The sequence below is a fragment of the Solanum dulcamara genome, chromosome 1, assembly GCF_947179165.1.
Source record: "Solanum dulcamara chromosome 1, daSolDulc1.2, whole genome shotgun sequence".
Classification (NCBI taxonomy): domain Eukaryota; kingdom Viridiplantae; phylum Streptophyta; class Magnoliopsida; order Solanales; family Solanaceae; genus Solanum; species Solanum dulcamara.
In genome coordinates this window covers 7,642,257-7,661,547 of record NC_077237.1, presented here as the reverse complement: position 1 = coordinate 7,661,547, position 19,291 = coordinate 7,642,257, and the positions used below count along the sequence as shown (strand labels likewise).

The window sequence follows — 19,291 nt, the reverse complement described above, 5'->3', positions numbered from 1 at the left end:
TTACCCTTCTACTCCTACTAACCTTTTACCCTAATCCGCGACTTCTATTCTTTTCTATTTAAGGTCATGTCCTCGGTGATATGGAGTTAACATCAGCGACGGAGACATCGTAAATTGGTCCGCGGGCGTCATATCATGTCTAATCACCTCTTCCTATACTTTCTCGATCTACCCCTACTCCTCTGCATAACCCCCCAAATCTAACCGCTCACACCTCCTAATCGATGCTTCGACACCTCTCCTTTGCACATGTCCAAACCATCTCAATCTCATTTCTCTTATCTTGTCTGCCACTGAGAATAACCTTATTCTTAATCTAGGATAAAGTAGTTTTTAAAAATTCTAATTGAAATTGAAATCACATAGAGTCCCATGATTTTTTTGTGTACGGGGCTTCTAAAATCAATATATTCCAGAGTACTAAGATGTATCAAAAAATATATATTCTTTTTGTTTCAATTTGTTTCTTTTGCTTTCTTTGTTAGTCTGTTTAAAAAAGAATATCTATTTCTTTCTCTTTTTCTTTCTTTGACAATTTTTTTATTTATAACTTTTCACGTGACATATTTGATCACAAGATTAAAACATAATATAACACAAATAAATTAAAGTGGAGTTTGTATATATATATAATACCTAAGTTATTTTAGTTAAAAATAATTGACCTAAAAAGAACTTTAAAGCACTAAAAACAGAGTAACACAGAGAAGCTGTTTATGAGAGGGGTGAAAAAAATGCTACGGAAGGCTCTAGCATGCGCCGGAAGCGCACTGCAGCAACAACATCAGCCATGGCGCATAATTGCATGCCGGCGGTCGTCGACGAGTGTTTCATCAGCCGTGAACAGTATAATCCTCCGGTCCCTTAAAGATCACTATCTTGAAGTCTCGAAAATGACTCCTCCTCCGGTAAACCCCCTTTTTCTTCTTTAACCCTACTCCCCCAAATCATCATATGGGTCTCTATATTCAACTGAAAATTGGATTAAATTTTGAATCTTTTGTTGTGTGTACGACAGTATGAGTGTTTACTGCTAACCTTGGCGGAGTCGGAATTTTCACTAAATGTATGAAATGATTCTAAGCTATGTGTAGACAGTGTAATTTTCTGCTGAAGGGAACCTACCAGAAGCCCAAATAGTGTCTCTTTCCATTTTGCTACATTCACTTGAACCCCTCAACTTTGTGATTGAAGGTGGAGGGTCCTTTTACCATTTGGATGGAGATTTTATTGAGAGATTGAGTTAGTTTGGTGTGTTTATGATACAAGAAACTTATTGGTGCTCTTTTCATTGTAGGAGCAGTTGAATATAAGCTATAAAGTTAAAAGTGTGGTTAAGAGAGAGAGAGAGAGAGTTGAGGATGATAGCTCAAAGGAGGGTATAGTTTCTTCTTATGTTTTGTTCTTTTGGGGTGGGGGGTCTACAGATACTTGAGTAACCGTTGAGGGAGTGGAGAAGGTAAAAAGCACAATGGTGCAGCAAGGGTTAAGGACATGCGGAACTATGGAAATTGGCATTCCACACAATGGAAGTATGTGAAATTGCGCTAGTGAGCTAACATGATATGTATGCTGGGTGAATGCACTTTGGCAATAGCGTTCTCCTTCTGACAACTGGGTTGCATACACCCAAGTAAAATATTTGTAGGTAATGTAATTAATTGTTTTGAATTATAAGAGCTTGAGGTGGAATAGTCTCTCAGTGTAGTGAATATCAAGCTAAGCAGTTGAAGAGAGATCTGTAATAAAGAGCATTTACCATCTAGCCTCAAGCTACTAAAGTGTGATGGTTACACGAGCCTACATGCTTTTGAGAGAACAAATGATATTGGATTATTTGGAAATTGTGCTACATGTTTTTTTTTTTCAAACTTTTGTTTGATATCATAGTAAATATTGGTTTTGATGGCATTGAAATAAGAGATATGGAAGTTTGCATTAGGTTTAGGTAGCACGGGATGTAAGTTGTTCATTTTTAGACCTTTTATGCTGGTCTCTAGATGTTTGAGTGCTTCTCTAAGAACAACTTTAATACATCTAGTTCCTAGACTTACTGATAAGAAGGAATTCTTTTGCAGGTCATTCTCTGGACTTGGATGTCAGTGATGTTAAGTTATGGACCATAAAGATGAATCAATGCCATGTGCTTATTTATGGATCAAATCATCAATCTATTGTGAAACTTGCTTCTCACATATACTAGTAGAGGATAGTGTGTGTACATCTATGGATTACATTTTTTTTTTGTGCTTACACACTTTCTCCAACTCACACATGTAATCCTTAGGGATTAGCAAAAACTATGTAGGGTGTTCATAGAATGGTTCTTCTCTAAGAACGGGTGTGATAGGTAGACGATGTAATGAACGATCATGACATTGTGGTGCACCTTTGGTTAGAGGTGGTGCGTAATTGTATGTAGTAGTGGTGAGTGAAGTGGCTGGAAATAGATAATTATGGATGATTGTTGTAGGGAAGAGAATTTCAAAGGAAAAATATAAACCACGTCTTTTTTAAAGTGTGAGGCTCTTCTTGTACCTAAAAAACACCATCTAAGATGTACTACAAAATACCCAAAACAGAAGAATGAAAAGGACCAATCGATGAAATTTGAGGATATTGATTTTGTTGCTGTTCAAAGCATAGCTTCTGCAGATGATGACACCCATACCTATAATGGAAGTCTTGATACTTGAATCTAAAGCGGTAGCTTGTCATTTAGTATGGAATTTACAAAATTTAAATTAAAATTTATTTAAGCTTCAATGCCTGGAAATGAATTGCTGTTAATTTTAACGTCTGTTTATGTGATTTTTAATTTTCTTTTTGCATCTCTTTGGGTGTTTGACAGAAAGTTAGCCCTCCTTCTCCATTCACCGTCGTCAAGGGGGCACTTGATCATGGTGGTCCTGTTCTAAGACGAACACTTGGAAATGAGGAAATTGATATCTCTGTCATGCGGTTGGCCAACATTATTCCTGGAGGTGTTGGAGATGAAGAGGAGGATGGTATTAATCAGCTTTTTCTGCATGTTGACATTTCAAAGCCAGGACAGAAGGAATCTCTGCATTTTCTTTGTGGGCTATATCCAGATGCTTTGGGAATACACTCAGTCTCATTGAGATCAAAGAAACAGTCTAGTGGGTTTCTTGCTGTTCCAACCAATTACAGTGGCCCAGTTTTTCAGTAAGTCTTTCTCTGATGTGTGGCTGTGTTTGACTGTCTGCTATATTTCGACCCTTGAGACATCATGTTTGGGTGCTTGCTTATGTTAATTCAGTTCTACACAATTTGAGAATGCAATTCATTGACCGTCACATCTTTGCTTGTTAATTTCTCGAAAGTTTTTTTGGGTAAAAATCAATAATGGAAAATAGTAGCTTAAGGGTTACTTCGCCTTGAAAATTTCTCCGAGGCAGAAGCCTGGGCACTGGAGGCTCCTTAATATATGGGTGACCTGAAAAGAAGATAGGCAGAAAGACTATTCTTGGCGAAGTACCTTATCCACAAAAAAGGACTATTCTTCGTCATGTAGTATCTGTCTTAGTCCTGGTACAGTGTGAATATGTCTTAAGTTGATTGGATGTGAACAACCCTGAACTCTAATGCGTGCACTTAGGGCTTTGACCTGAGCAAATAGTGAACCATTTTGATGATATGAAAATTCAAGTGGCTTATGAGCTATTGTCGGATACTCAGTTCGCAAAAGTGTCCTAGATGAATTGGAAGAAAGCAAGGTTTGTTTGGCCAGTGATGAAACAAAATGTCACTCTATGTTGTTTATGGGATCTCTTCCTTCTAACTGTTCTGGGGGTTTTCTAGGGCATGTGCCATTCATGAGAGACATGTTCAAATGTAGCTAATTTTACATTTGAGGTCCCTTTTTAAAATTTGCTTACTGGCTGTGTGAATGTGGGATGCTTTGTGCACCGAGCTGCCCTTTGTTTTAATCAGCTGTGATTATTTGAAAGATTGAAGTTATAAGCAGTGCATGATGCTGATATCTTGATCAGTTTCTAATCGAGTTAGGAAGAGAATAAGTTGGAGTAAAGAGTTAACTGTGTAAGACGGTAACCGCCTTGGCTTTTGTAGGAAGAGTGAGATATATATCAACGTAGGATTGAAATTTGGTCGTTCTTTATTTCATGTGTTTTTGGGGTGGGTACACACAACCATGTTAAATTAACTATTTACTTCTCTAGAGGTTCTTTGTTGAGCAATGGAATCAACAGTTTGTGAACAAGGATCGTAAAGACACCTGCTGAAGCTGCTTACATTGAGAAGTTTTGGTAGTTTATCAGCTGAAAATCTCATTTGCGAAAAGCCAATTTCTTCAATCTGTGCATTTGTATGCTGTCAATGAAGGATACCTGTTTTTCCTTTCCTCTTTTAAGTGAACAGTTTAGATGTTTAGGTGAACCCGGAATGAGAATTAAATTATCGTGCTGTTTTAATGCTTATCTCCAGTTTTTAATGTCTGATATTATTCTGGTTCCTGATTTATCAAAAGATACTGTTGTTCCAGTTCCACGAGGACTTGTTCTCTATTTTGTGTCTGTTTGCATATTGTTTCTTTGTTCTCAAACCAGCTGACTTTATTCTGTGATGTATTTGTTTGTGCATGTCATTACTTATGCATAAAAAAGATCCAACGGGTGAAGGCCTTTTATTATAAACGGTGGATTTTATGTGGCGACTGAGATTTGAACTTTTTAAAGTGGAACTACATCTGATTTGTTTCATTGCAAATGCAGAGATATTGATGAGAAAATGAGAGATGCACTGCACAGCTTCATTGAAGAGCGAGGAATTAACGAAAGCCTCTTTCCATTTCTACAAGCTTGGCTCTATGTGAAGGACCATCGGAATCTTATGCGTTGGTTTAAAACAGTTGGTTCGCTCGTTAATGACAGTAAACAAGGAGCTTCTCATGCCTAATCTTTCATTTGATGGTTCTTTAAAGTGGTTTCTGTACCTTAGGAAAAATGCTAGACTTCTAAAAATTGTCAAGAATCAGAGTTTATGGAAGGTAAAAATTTCAGGTTAAAAAGAATGATATGCCTGCTAGAAGGTCTCAGGTATAGTTTACTTGTGAGTTGTAACAACTTACAATTGTCTTGATCGCGGAATATCATTGAGACATAGGAATCCTTCTAATGTTTTAAGAGAACAATGCCATATTTCCTTTGTTTTCTATATCTGACCCAAGCTCTGCTTTTTACTTTTTAATTAAAATATCCCTCAAGTTATGTCTCAATTGAACTTGTGCCCTTACTAGACCTAAGTTCAGTTGTTGAAGGGCAAAATTTTAAAACCAGTTTATTTTAAGGGGAATTCGTGCAATTTCAACAATAGTTTTTGGGCACTTGGGTCTAATGCATAAGCCAACAATCATCATACTGTAAAGCAATATTGGAAGTCATAGTTAACTGATATATTTATAGTACAAGAAAGAAAAAAAAGATACTCTAGGTACAATTTTGTGCCACACTATTACTGTTTGTAGAGTTTAATAAATTTTTCATTGACTAAAGTTACTTGAAACATATTTTAAGTATCATCAATCGTCAAAAGTTGAAAGTTCTTTCTACATGGGTTATAGTTTTTAAATATGTATATTTTATTTTTAAAATTTGTAAAATCCATATTTGAACATATATATATTTGCTATTCTTTTTCAGTTTTAGGAAGTAATGAGTGTTAGGTATGAAGTCAACCAAATAATTTCTTAAATGGGAGAACAAAATTTTCAATACAACAAAGCAATGGGCCATCAAATGTTCCATTCTTGAATTCCACCTTTTAATTCATTTTTCTTTGCCCTACCCTAACTACCACCACAAAAAAAAAAAAGTTTTTAAAAAGTTATTAGCATGATGTCAACCCAACACAGTGGTGTGATGAAAAAGAAGTTATTGTAAAGGGATAGGTGTTGTATGAATTGGTCAATTGTTGTGTGTCTCTCACAAGCTATACTAGTTCCTTAATGGACTATGATTAGGTTTATCAAATGGGACCTCTCTCTATGTGATGTGGTTTTGACTAACTCTTAACATTTTGTGTCATAAAATTAAAGAGATCAAAAGTGGCCTTTTTAGGTCTAAAAACTAACATACATACATCCAACTGATTAAATTAAAAATAACTAGCGAATTTATAATATATGTATAATCATGTATGATCAATATATAATTTATGTAGATCAATTTAAAAAGTAAACAGTAAATTTATCCGATTTTTTGTGAAGATTCCTTAAGGTCAAGGACGCAGGAACTGAAGGAATTTTAATAGAAAAGATAATGTAGCATGCCTAAGAAAGACAAAATCAAATGTTTACTTCGCATGTATTTTATCTATCTAGTATTCAGAGCTAATCATTTGTCCGATTGACTAATTCAAATTCATGTTGCATAGGGTCCATTTAGGAGAAAAACACTTTTATCGAAAATTTCTTTTATTCTCAAGATATAAAAGCGAGACATCTAATTAAGAATTGAGGAATTTTATCTATCCCATCACTTCCTTCGATTAAGCGTATGGTTCTTGAAATCAAACTATTATAATGTGTAGTTTAACTTCCTTTGGCTTAGATTTTTGTTTTCATATCTTTTATAGCACCATTAGAGATATTGGACAGCTAATGAAGAAAAACAATACTAAAGTGGGCTTACTCTACCATTGTGTCATGAAAAGATAGTGTAAAACTATAAAATAAAAATGAAAATAAAAATTAGATATGAATTTTATCGTTAAATTGATCGTAGCTGATAATTTTTTTTTTATAATCTATTGTTGAACAGGATTATCTATGGATTTTTACCGTTTAGCTAAAGATTTTATCCGTCGCTACTTCCTATTTTTTTTAGTAGTGTAATATCAATGAGAATAATCAAATGTTTTATTGTGCTTGTGGTTCTTGAAATCAAACTATGGCATCATCATAATGTGTAGTTTGATTTCTTTTTCTAAAATTTTTGCTTGTGAGATTATAGCGAGTATATTATTATTATTATTATTATTATTATTATTATTGTTGTTGTTGTTGTTGTTGTTGTTGTTGTTGTTAACGGTTTTAATATAACGTCACTGTGTGTGAACTGAATTTGACAAATTCAATTTTGCAGTGGTTTAATAATTCATAACCTTTGCCCCACTTTCTAAGGTTTTTATTATGAATATGAAGGCATAGAATTTGACTATTTCAATTTTATAGTTCTCTCTTCTTTTTACTTTGTTTTGGAACTCCAAATTTGTAGTCGTTATCTTTTGGGTGCGTACTAGATAAACTCACTCATGTGACCACACAAAAGATGTAAAGCTACACTAGAAAAGTCTGATGCAATAAGCTCTAACTGAAAAGGCGTTGACAAGGGAAATTGATCTCTGACCTTCCTTATGAAATACTATTTACTAGTCAAAATTTCAACTTATTATTTACTAAAGCAAATTGGTTTTTATTATGAATATGAAGGCATAGAATTTGACTATTTCAATTTTATAGTTCTCTCTTCTTTTTACTTTGTTTTGGAACTCCAAATTTGTAGTCGTTATCTTTTGGGTGCGTACTAGATAAACTCACTCATGTGACCACACAAAAGATGTAAAGCTACACTAGAAAAGTCTGGTGCAATAAGCTCTAACTGAAAAGGCGTTGACAAGGGAAATTGATCTCTGACCTTCCTTATGAAATACTATTTACGAGTCAAAATTCCAACTTATTATTTACTAAAGCAAATTAATTGTACTGTTATCTCCAAAACATTTAATAATTTCCTAGGTCATCACTCATCACCAAAAAGGTATGGTCTACATTTCGATTTTTTAAAAATATAATACAAAAACGAGGTAAAATTTGGCATGAAATATGTCATTATTTGTTATATGAAATTGTTAGGAAAAACACAATGATAGATTTTATTAATCTTCTTTTAATTTGGATGTGTTGACAAGCAAACAGCATAATCCATGTTTTGTTTATTCATGCTTATTTGACTTTAGACAAAATTATTTTGTAACACATTATATGCATTGTCCCCAAGTCTCAACATCCACACACTTTTTTGTGTGTGTGTATGCACTTGATGAGGTTTATTAATAAAGGCGGAGTCAATATTTAAAATTAATGAGCTTTAAAAGTTATTGAGTTTTTAATTAATATTTTATACATATATAATAAAATTTTATATAAAAATATATAACTTGTATATGTTATATTCATAGTAATAAATTAATTGATCGAACAATATATTTCTGTAACTTTTTTGGGAAAAATCTCTTGGCCCCAAATGGTGGTTGAATTTTTACAAAAAGGAAGAGTGGGTGTGCCCCATTAATTCTAGTGGCATTTGAATTGCAAAATAGTTATAAAAAAAAGAGAGGATATTTTACTTAAATCCATAGTGAAAAAGTTCAGTTACAATTTAATTCGATTTTTTTGGTAATTATTCGAATTTTCTCTTTTTTCCAGATTTCTGATACATAGGAATGACGTTGATACATCGCGATTTGATAAATAAGTCATTTTCATGATACATCGCTAGTTGATACAAACCAAACATTGTAATATCAATAAAACTTATGAATCAGCTTATAAAATCTAATATATCATGAACACAACAAAAATAGCAGTAAAACTTATGTTTTACTGATACATTTTGTGTTTGGTTTTTATCAACTAGCGATGTATCATGAAAAGGACTTATGTATCAAATCGCGATGTATCAGCATCGTTTCTATGTATCAGAAGAGGAATTTTTGAAATTTTTGCAAATGGTAGGGAATAATTGAAAATATAGGAATATAAGGTGTGTAATTTGATAATTTTTCCTTAAAAAAATATTATTTTTTTAAAAAAAATTAAAACAAAACAGAACCATGCTTTGATATTTAAACAATATACACTGTATACAATATGGAAGTTCAAAGGAGATTCCGACCGTTAATTATGATCCACGCAGAAATTTGCCAACATTTTATTTTATTTTATTTGAAAAATAAAAGACAACGGCTCAGAATTAGATATCGAGATATATTTTTTGAATAGTCGGTGTAATCTTCATATAGCTCATACAATATTTGGTTTCCAATAGTATAAGACTTTTATACAACTAATGTAGTTTTTAGATGTATATACATACATATATATATATATATATATCTTATTTTATGTGGAATATATGTGCAAATTGCAATATAAATATACATGTATTGATAAAAATAATAATATAGTAGTAGTTATTTACAAAATAACAATCTCTTTTAGATTTTACAAAAACACGTGGATGGATAATATACATTAGTAGAATAACTTCTTGATGTGATATTTTTCAAGTATAAAATAGGAAGTTTGCTTTTAGTTGATCGTTAATTACCTACTCTAATCTTTTCTTTTATGCTGAGGATAGGGCTGAATGTGCACAAAAGCATATTTAACTATTATGGTAGTTATTGGTAATCCGTTACTTTTTGAATGCGCATCGAGTAAATTTATTTTTATGTATAAATTATATAAAAAATGTAAATTATATTAGATCAATTTGATATAATAAGTTTGATCGAAAAAATATTGACAAAGAAAATTTGTCTGTTCCACCCTTATGAAATACCATATGCTATATCAATTCAATCAATCTCACCAATACCACTATTTAATTATTATATGTATATTCTTATGTTAAAAAGTAGTAATTGATAACGTGGTAAAAAAAACAAATAACATGACAAATTAAAATTGGCTGATAATGCATAAAATGTTTATATTGCTTTCTATGCCCCCCCCCCCAACCCCCAAACACCCACACGCACTCCACCCCACCCACAATTAATATCGTTTTCTCATTTAGGCAAAAGTTTATTTCACATTTTTTGGAATATTGTCTTTGTTTTGTTATCAACTTTTGTTTTTTCTTCTTTTATTTAATAATACGGAGTATGATAAGGTCCAGTGTTGTACCTTGAAATTTAACTGGATAGTTCAATAATAATGGAGGCGAAGTTAGGATTTTGTATTCATAAAAACCATCGGTATTTTAATCATTTAATGAGGTGAAGCTATAATAACCGATTAAATATGTATAAATATTTAATTGTAAATCCAATAATTAATATATGCAAGATATAAATTTGATGACAAATTTAAAACTCACAAACTTCATATATTTATTTTGCTTCTATATTTCAAACTTAATTCAATTAATTCAGATTTCTCGATTGGCGCACTAAGGGGTAAAAAAAAAATAGTTACTACAACAAAAGAGATATTTTGAGGCAATAGAATTTTTATAGCGACAATATTTATTGCCGCAAAACATTCAGTAATAATTAAGTTAATGTCATTGTATATTCAAAGTCGAGCCTTTAACGGCATTTATAAAGCGTTTGTTATAAATACTCATATATATTAATTTATTGTTACCTCTAAATACAATATAACAACAATTATATATATTATTAGTAACACATCATATGCATCGTTCATCTTATCTCCCCCAAAACCCACAATAAAAAAATAGAGAAATAAAATAAATAAAAACTAAAGGTACTATTTCATTTTGATGCATGAATGAATGAATAATGATGGTGGAATGTTTTTGATAAAAGAAAAATTGGAAAGAAACAAAAATACCACAGAAATTATATTAATTAGATTTTTCTGCAATATATTAGAAAAGATATAAAGTTTTCAATGGAGGTGAAAGACCTTAGGCATAGGGTAAAGTTGTCATATCTTGAGAAACGAAAAAAAAAATTAAATAGCAATACATTGTAACATATGAAAGGATACACATATTTTATACATAATTAATATATATTTTGTGTATATTGACTCACAAATGTAATTATTTTTAGTTGAAGGATCATATTTGTAAACAATTCTTAAGTTAATGACTCTCTAACATCCACTAACCTTGTATTTATTAATCATTGGGGAATGGGACATTTGTCATAACTTAAATTTTTTAATCGAAATCGAAGAATTAATTTTAATGTGTCATGTCGTATACTTTTAGTTATTTTATTAAAATCTAGAGAGTTTGGGGTGGATGTTGTGTGGATAAAAATGTGGAATATATATATAAATTAGTAGACCGTGTGATATTTTTCAATATTTAAATAAATAAGTTTGCTTTGAGATAGTCTTTATCTAATGTTGAACAAATGCATAGTTACCTATTATGGTAGTTATTAGGTGATCGTAGAGAAAAGGATTTAATTGTGTGGGACAAAAGGTACAAATGCATAAAAAAATTGAAACTCAAAAATTACCATATTGTAATTTATGTATTTCCACTTTTACTTTTAGTAACCCCTCAGGATTATATTTTGATGTGAGCATACTATTGTGATGAAATTTATTTATTTATTTTTTACTTTTGGCCAAATGATGCATATACACGTACAATAGCAAATATACCTGAAAAATATACAAATAAACCATTTTTAAACCAACTAATTATAAGATAATTATATATTGTATTTATATGATAAACGTAGTTATTGATAACCTGATAAAGTAACAAAAAAAAGGTGCTATTACAAGTTGACAAATCAAAATTCATTAATAATATTTTCAAAATATTATACTGTTAGTTCGTGTATAACAAAAATCAATACTAATAAGAGGCTAGAACCAGGTATTTCTTTTCTTTATTAACGTGTCTGTTTTATGTCTAAAATATTTTAAGAATTTCAAATTTCTTTGTTGATGACTTGACGTATCTGCTTCATCACGAGGATAGTTTTGAAATTTTAACGTCTATGTTGTAATGGTGTTTTACATATATTTTTCTATTGATAGTTTAGTCTCACGTGAATAAAAAAGTTTTTATCAAATAAATAAAATCCAACAATCAACATGGATAAAAATAGCAATAATGGTATTATACATTTGTTAAACAAGAAAATGTGATTCTTTAAAGACTGATTAAAAAGAAAATTATATTATATAAATTGAGATTAAAAAAAAATAAGACTGATTTTTTGGGCCCGTAATAACTCAATATAAAGCAACTATAATGAAAGAATTATTAGGGAAAATATTTTTTAATAAATAATTATTAATTTTAGTGATATTTTTTATTTATTACCATCTCAATACATAGCCATATTATAATTTATCTGTCATGTATTAAGAGTGAATTATGCCTGCAATATAAATATATTATAAGTGTTTTAAATAGTATTATACTTGTTTGGTAAAAAATTGACATAATGTATTGTAAGTGTATTAAAGTGTGAGATAAATATATTATCTATGAATAAAACTTGTATTATATGAGTTTTATAAATTATTCTCGCTAATATGTATTAAAATGTATTATGAATGTATTATAAGTGTTCAGTGGAAAAATATTATTGCTATAAATGATAAATATTTTCTTAATATAGTATATTTATATAAGTTTCCCATAATTATAGTACCAATAAGGATTGTGGTAGAAAAATATGTATTTGATTATCCTTAATCAGAAGTTTTGGGTTTGGAGTCGCTTTTGTTTGGGAGTGTTTTACCCCTGATATGAGATTTTCGGACACAAATTCAAATTTAATCGGATTCTAATATAAATATCGGACACCAGATTAAAACAAATTGCTTTCTATTGAGAAATGGCCCCCCAATTAACATCGTTTTCTCATTTAGGCCAAAGTCAATTTCACACTGTTTCAGGTTTGCCTTTGTTTTATCATTACCTACTATTTTTTTTCTTTTAATTAATATTACGAAGTATGGTTTATCGTTTTTCTTAATCACGTATTTATATTAAGAAATTAATTAATTATATATATATATATATAAATATTTAATTACAAATTCAATAACTATAACATACGAGCTATATATGAATCCAATAGCAAATGTAATCCATGTTTTTTTAATCATATTTTACAATTTTTATTTATTTATCTAATTTTTATTTAATTAAATATTGGATTTCAATTGAATTGATCGCTGAAAATACTTCACCCGCGTAAAAATCAAGTGTAGAATAAATTCATTGACGCACGATGACTCTAATGTGGAAGGACCTGTTTGGCCAAACAGTATCAGTCGCAATCGATACTTTAGTTTAGTGGTCACATTTGTAAATATATGGAATCAATTATATGACTTCCAAAACCTTATAGTGCTATTTATTCTATGTTAAAAAAAGTTGGGCATTCACTTCAATAATTTATCAATATGACCTGTGGCGAGATGGTGGGAGTTTCTTTTTTATTATTAATGAGATTTTGAATTCAAATTTTGTATATGAAAAAAAAATTGTTGAGAACAATATCTTTTAAAATAAGTCTTGAAACATGCGATTTAAATTTAATTGAATTTAAATATGAATACTACTTCATGGAAAACTAAAAAAATCACTTCAATAATTTGTGGAAAATAATTGTTAGGCTAACACCCACAAAAGGTCACAATGACGTGATTCATTTTTCTTTTCCGACCAAAGTTTTCAATTTAAATAACAGACTACATTACAAGTTCCTATAAATATTAAATACTAAAAGAAATTAATGTAAAAAATAATTTTATACATAAAAAAGCATTAAAATGAGTTGAGCTCAATATTTTTTTATTTTGGTTTTAAAAAACCAAACGTCACGTTATTAAAAAAAAGACCGGATATATCATTTTTCAACTTGAGTGATCTTTTACTGCAATATCTAAAAATATATAAGAGACGTTTTTTATACAAAAAGAAAAAAAATAACTATGTTTAGCCAATTGACTCAAATACATACTTACATTCTCCAAATCGAATAAGCTACGTACAATAACTTTTTTTTTATCGTCAACGAAAAATAGAATTCATATTTTAGTTCAGAATCTCCCTGCTAGTATGTAGGAGGAGTTATTGCCTTCCTTCTAATTGGTTCGAATAAAAAAAAACATATTATATTAGTTTAATTACAATGGTATAAGATATAGATATGTGCCGTATCAATGTTTATATCAATTAAATATACATGATATGTACTTTTTACATAAAAATTTTACACCTAATTATGATTACATAATATATATTTTTATTCAATATACAACTTAACTTTTATTATTAACTAATACAATTTGGTATAAATAAGATGTGTTTGTAGTTCTTTCTTAGTTTTTAAACTACAAGCTATGATGAAATAATAAAAAATAGTTTTCTCTTCTTTTATTTTTTTAAGTAAAAAAATATGGAACTTTAATTGAAAATTTTAAAAGCTCCCTAAAAACGGGGAAGAGGGGTTGATTTAGAATGGAGAGAGGAAGTCTTTAGGCATACATGAAAGGACAATGACTAAGAAAAATATACAAACAGTAAATTTATATTTAAAAAAAAGAGAGAAGGTGGTCGGTTTGATTTTAAATTTAATATTCATATATTATACGATGATTGAGAATTCTTTATAAATTGATAAGTTTTTTGCTAGTTATCGATCCATTGTTACCTTTTTAAAAATAAAATTGAGATCGATAATATGAGACGCTTATATATAAGAAATTATTTTTATTTTTATTTTATTTGATATGAAAATGATATAAAATAATCTTCAATGAAGCAATGAGTTTATATATAATCGATTCTAATTTATTTGTGATGAATTATAGTTACTATTGTTGTTGTATATTATACATAGTGACTCCTTAAATTTAATTTTGGTGCCCTATTTATTAATCCTTCGGGGTGCATGAGCCAAAAGTTTGAGTATTGTTTTTCATTTATCAAATTTGAATAATAATTTTAATGTATAATATGGTAGTCTTGGGATATGTGCAGACTTACATATATTTTACATAATTGTGTGTGGATAAAAAGTCGGCTATATTTTACTAGAATATTTTGATATATATATATTGGTAACCATGAGCATTCACTGAACATATGTTTGGAAGTCTCTAGCTTCCGTGCATCACTGAACATATATTGATATATATATATATATAGTTATTACAGATTAAAAATTTTGATCAAGTTTTTAGAAAGTAAAAGAATACTTATTTATTTATTTAATAGAAAAGTGGGTATTTTAAAAATTAAGGTGTTTGTCTAATTTTTTAAAGAAAAAAAAAAGAAGTATTTTTGAGTAATAATCAAAATTGTCTTTTAGAAGTTAAAATAAGATGATTTTTTCCGCAAAAGCATTTTTGTGAATCTTGATGAAACACAAATTACTACTATAAATGGTTAAACACGTTTTTTTAAATGGATTAAACAAACAAAATATTCTGTTCTCCAAAAGTTTCATTATTTAAAACTTAATCCCACAAGTTATTAATTATAATAAATTAGTATAATTTTGTGTAAATAAGTCTTTATCGAATATGTAGTCTTTACATACTCTTTTTCCTTTTTTGAGAATTTCAAAAATAATGTACTACGTATACTTTTGGTTTTAACTAAAGAATGCATGTGAATGCAATCGCAAGAATCCAAATATACAAGAAAACCAATATATCATTTTCACATCCTACACATAGAATAAATCTTCCCCAGTTGCAACCAAATTGATAAGAGGTGTTTATTGGGATGCGTAAAAATGGAATCGATCAATAAAGTGAATTGAAAAAAATGCTATTGGATTATTTAATGATTTTATAAAATAAAAAAAAATTATTGGATTATTGGTTCGATATTGATTTTATAATATTGGGTTATTGGATAAACCGATAATTCATTAAGACAATATTAGTTTTTTACTCTACTCCTACATAAATTAAATATTAATATCAGTACTTTATTGGTTGTTACTTTTGCCCTTTAGCCTTCAATTCATGTTATTGTCCTAGTTCTTTTATTTGTGTTGCGTATAGTTCTTTTCATGTTAGTTATTATTGTTTCTATTTTAAGAACATTCTATAAAGTTATATTATTGTCTTGTCGCACCAAATTATTGGAGAAATCATATAATTATTTTATGAGTATTTTCTTATTGGTTAAATCGAAAATCGAACTATTAAGGATCAAAAATCGGTAAACCGAAAATGGATAAAAAATATCTTATTAGGTTGATTATTGGTTTAGCATATTTAAAAATTAAAAATCGATAAATCAAATCAATAATATATAAAATTGAACTGAACCGATCGATACACACCCAAGAGTGTTTATGGCTTGATTTGAGTAAATTTACTTAACTCGTTTTTTCATTGGTTTGATTTTTATTGATTTTATGGATTTTAAAAAAAAAATATGTGACGACACAATTAAGCAAATGTTTCAATGTCCATATTCCAGCATAGCACCATCAAGCTTGTACTCTTAAAAATATTATTATTTACCAGGATATTTTAATGATAATTGTATTAAATAAGAATGAATAATTAAGGAATCAATTAAAGACAAAAAATAATTCAAACATGTAATAGATTTCTGGACTTGTGAAAATACATACTATAAATCAAGCTAGAATGTACATGAAATAGATTCTTTTCATTTTATATTCAAATTATAGCTTATTTAACATTTTTGGTAGTTCAATTGGTATTTAATATTTATATTTGAGTTTAATTAAATTTGAATTGTCGAAAATCCCACATTGCAAGTAAAACGCACTCTAACAAAAGTGCATGATTTTATACCCTTAGCTTGAACTCAATTTTGTTTAAATTACGAATAAAAGAATATGTGTTACTCCCCTGAGATCCTTATTAGAGACTTATTTTAATAATACTCATCTTTATTTTGCCTCTTTTTTCCCAGTATTGTTAGCCCAATAAACTATTATCACAATATTCATATTAATTGATATATAGTCTTATTAATAGAGGTGGAGTCAAAATTTGAAGATTATGAGTTCAGAATTCTAATTTTTTTAAAAAATTATTGGGTTCTAAATTAATAATTTGTGCATACTCAATGAATTTCTTACTACAAATTTAAAATTTGAATCAAAGTTATTTAGTTCGGTTGAACCCGCAATGAACACACTGGCTCCACCCCTAAGTCTTAAGTCTTGGGAAATGACTCAGGGGAATAAGCTAATAAATGTTCAGGGTAAAACATGATCTTTTAAAAAATTATTATTATGTTAAAAGTGATAAATAAAAGCGAACGAAGAAAATAATTTGAGACATATATTTTTGATAATATGAACAAATAATATGAGACAGATGGTGTATTGATAATCATTAACAAAAGATAAACAATAATTTGCTGATTAAATCGTATCACATTTATTAGTTACTAGTACCCATCTAGGATAATTGTTTTTTTTTCTTTATTAGAAATTAATGAAATTGACATTTAATTTGATGCCATATTAGTGTAGTCCCAAACCTATGATATTAGTTGTTCTTTTTTATTTTCAAGTTGACTTTGGAAATAACTCATGCAATAAATGAAGGAAATCATCAAAAGTCTCTCACTAATTAATATTCTATTTACAGTCTTTTTCAATAGGAAATGGCCCCCATGTTTTATATCTTTTTTCTCACGTAGAAAAAACTCAATTTCACATTATATTAATTGGATAGTTCAAGAATACATGAGAATCGTATATCCGCACATTATCGTGTTGATACGGAGTCACCTTCGTTAGAGAGAGATTTACTTATCAATATGAAAATTCAAATTTAGTTAGATCAAATACAAGTGTTAAATACGAGTGAAAAAATATTGTCAGACCTAGAAAGATTGTTAGAATTGAACTATTATCACCAACGAGATAAAAATTTAAATATCTAATCAATTGAGGTACTAAAATATCGCAGGGAGGAGGAAAAAGGACCTATAAATTGTTGTTGTTGATAGGTAAGGCATTTTCTTAGCCTGTTCTACAAACTATTAAACAGTTGGAACTTAGAAGCAAATAAAAAGATCAAAATATAGGGATATTTTACATAAATTCATGAGAAATAATGAAAAATCACTACATATAATTAATGACAATAAAGACTAGTCCACAAAATTTAAAGCAAAAAATTATACTCAATTTTGACCAAGTATCATATAATTTTTTTTGACAAATTGTTGTAACGTATAATTTTTTCAACTATGATTAAATACTACAACAAAAATACATTAAGCGACAATATATAGCAAAAATATTTAGCTATAATAGAGTTAATGTCATTACATTCAGAGTCGCTAATTAAATCTTTAATGAAAGAGTGTTGATTATAATTTATAAATACTCATTTTATTATTACCGCTAAATATAATATAGCAACAATTATATTATTATTATTTAATTCTTTATTTGTTGTAGCGAAATATCATAGAAAATGTCTCATTTGTTTCCTTCTAATAGCTTTTCGTGATACTTAAAATTGAGTACAATACTATTACTTTTTCATTATAAAAAATAATTTACTAATTTTTGTGATATTTAATTAAATTAAGTAAAGACTATTTTTTAATGAAAATTAATCTAGTAACTTTGGTGCACTAAAATAAATATTGAGTGACCTCCATAAAATTAACGAAATAAAATTAGGAAGTTTTTTTTTAAAAAATAATAAAATAATAAGTGCATATCTATATTTGGCTTAGCTTGCTTGACGGATTGCAATAGCATGGAAAAGTAAGTTTACTTTTTGACATATTCAATTGTTAAAAGTAAGTGTCGAGGGGATTGAAGTCGTAAGTATTTTTTTCATTTTAAATTATGAATTGGATTTAAATTTAGATACATATGAAATCATTTTTAATAGAAAATATTTTATCTTTTAATATATGATTTTTTAAAATATAAATTTAAATTTAGTCAAATTAACCTCAATATAGATATCAAACATCGAGTGAAAAATCAAAAGAAAAAGTAAGTGTTAAAGGGGCCATACAACCTAATAAATAAAGCAAGACTCACAAAATTGTTTCAATACGTTTTATATTCTTCTTACGTCGACAATGAACCAAATTAATATTAAGATACCATAAGATTAAACAATTTTGAGTCTATTATTTATTTTAAAATTAAGTGCTGAACTTTACCTAAACCACCATCCAAATTTTTGTTTGTTCACGTCTCTCGTCCAATTCCATCCACTAAAATAGAAGAAAAATAAAAATAAAGGATAGTTTGATAAATAAAGCATTTTGCGTTCATACAGAATTTGACAGGTCACATTTTAAGAAATGTAGTGATGTAACATATAATTTGTTAATATCCAACATAGCAATATTTTTCTCCTAAAACTATTACCTACTAATTGTTGCAAATAGAAGAATGTTTATTGCCTAAAAAATTAGGAATAATAATAGCATGTTTGGCCCTATTAATAAATTCTTATTTAGTTTGTATGATATATGATTCAACATATTTAATCTCCAATTAATTAAAACATATTTTGTGCTTTTTGTCCCTT

General features: G+C 28.8%; 1 protein-coding gene across 1 annotated transcript; it reads left to right on the top strand.

The window, feature by feature from the left end:
• The first annotated feature begins 661 nt into the window (after positions 1-661).
• Positions 662-5,314, top strand: LOC129900388 (mitochondrial acidic protein MAM33). Its single transcript, XM_055975352.1, has 3 exons — positions 662-908; positions 2,852-3,186; positions 4,755-5,314. The coding sequence occupies exons 1-3, from the start codon at positions 717-719 to the stop codon at positions 4,936-4,938; spliced, it is 711 nt and encodes a 236-aa protein (XP_055831327.1). The 5' UTR covers positions 662-716; the 3' UTR covers positions 4,939-5,314.
• Positions 5,315-19,291: the final 13,977 nt, after the last annotated feature.

Bases quoted from the DNA above. Each gene is read 5' to 3' on its own strand.
- LOC129900388 (XM_055975352.1), top strand. From the start codon at position 717: ATGAGAGGGGTGAAAAAAATGCTACGGAAGGCTCTAGCATGCGCCGGA. The intron at 909-2,851 runs GTAAACCCCCTT...GGTGTTTGACAG, and splicing joins CGAAAATGACTCCTCCTCCG to AAAGTTAGCCCTCCTTCTCC. The intron at 3,187-4,754 runs GTAAGTCTTTCT...TTGCAAATGCAG, and splicing joins TACAGTGGCCCAGTTTTTCA to AGATATTGATGAGAAAATGA.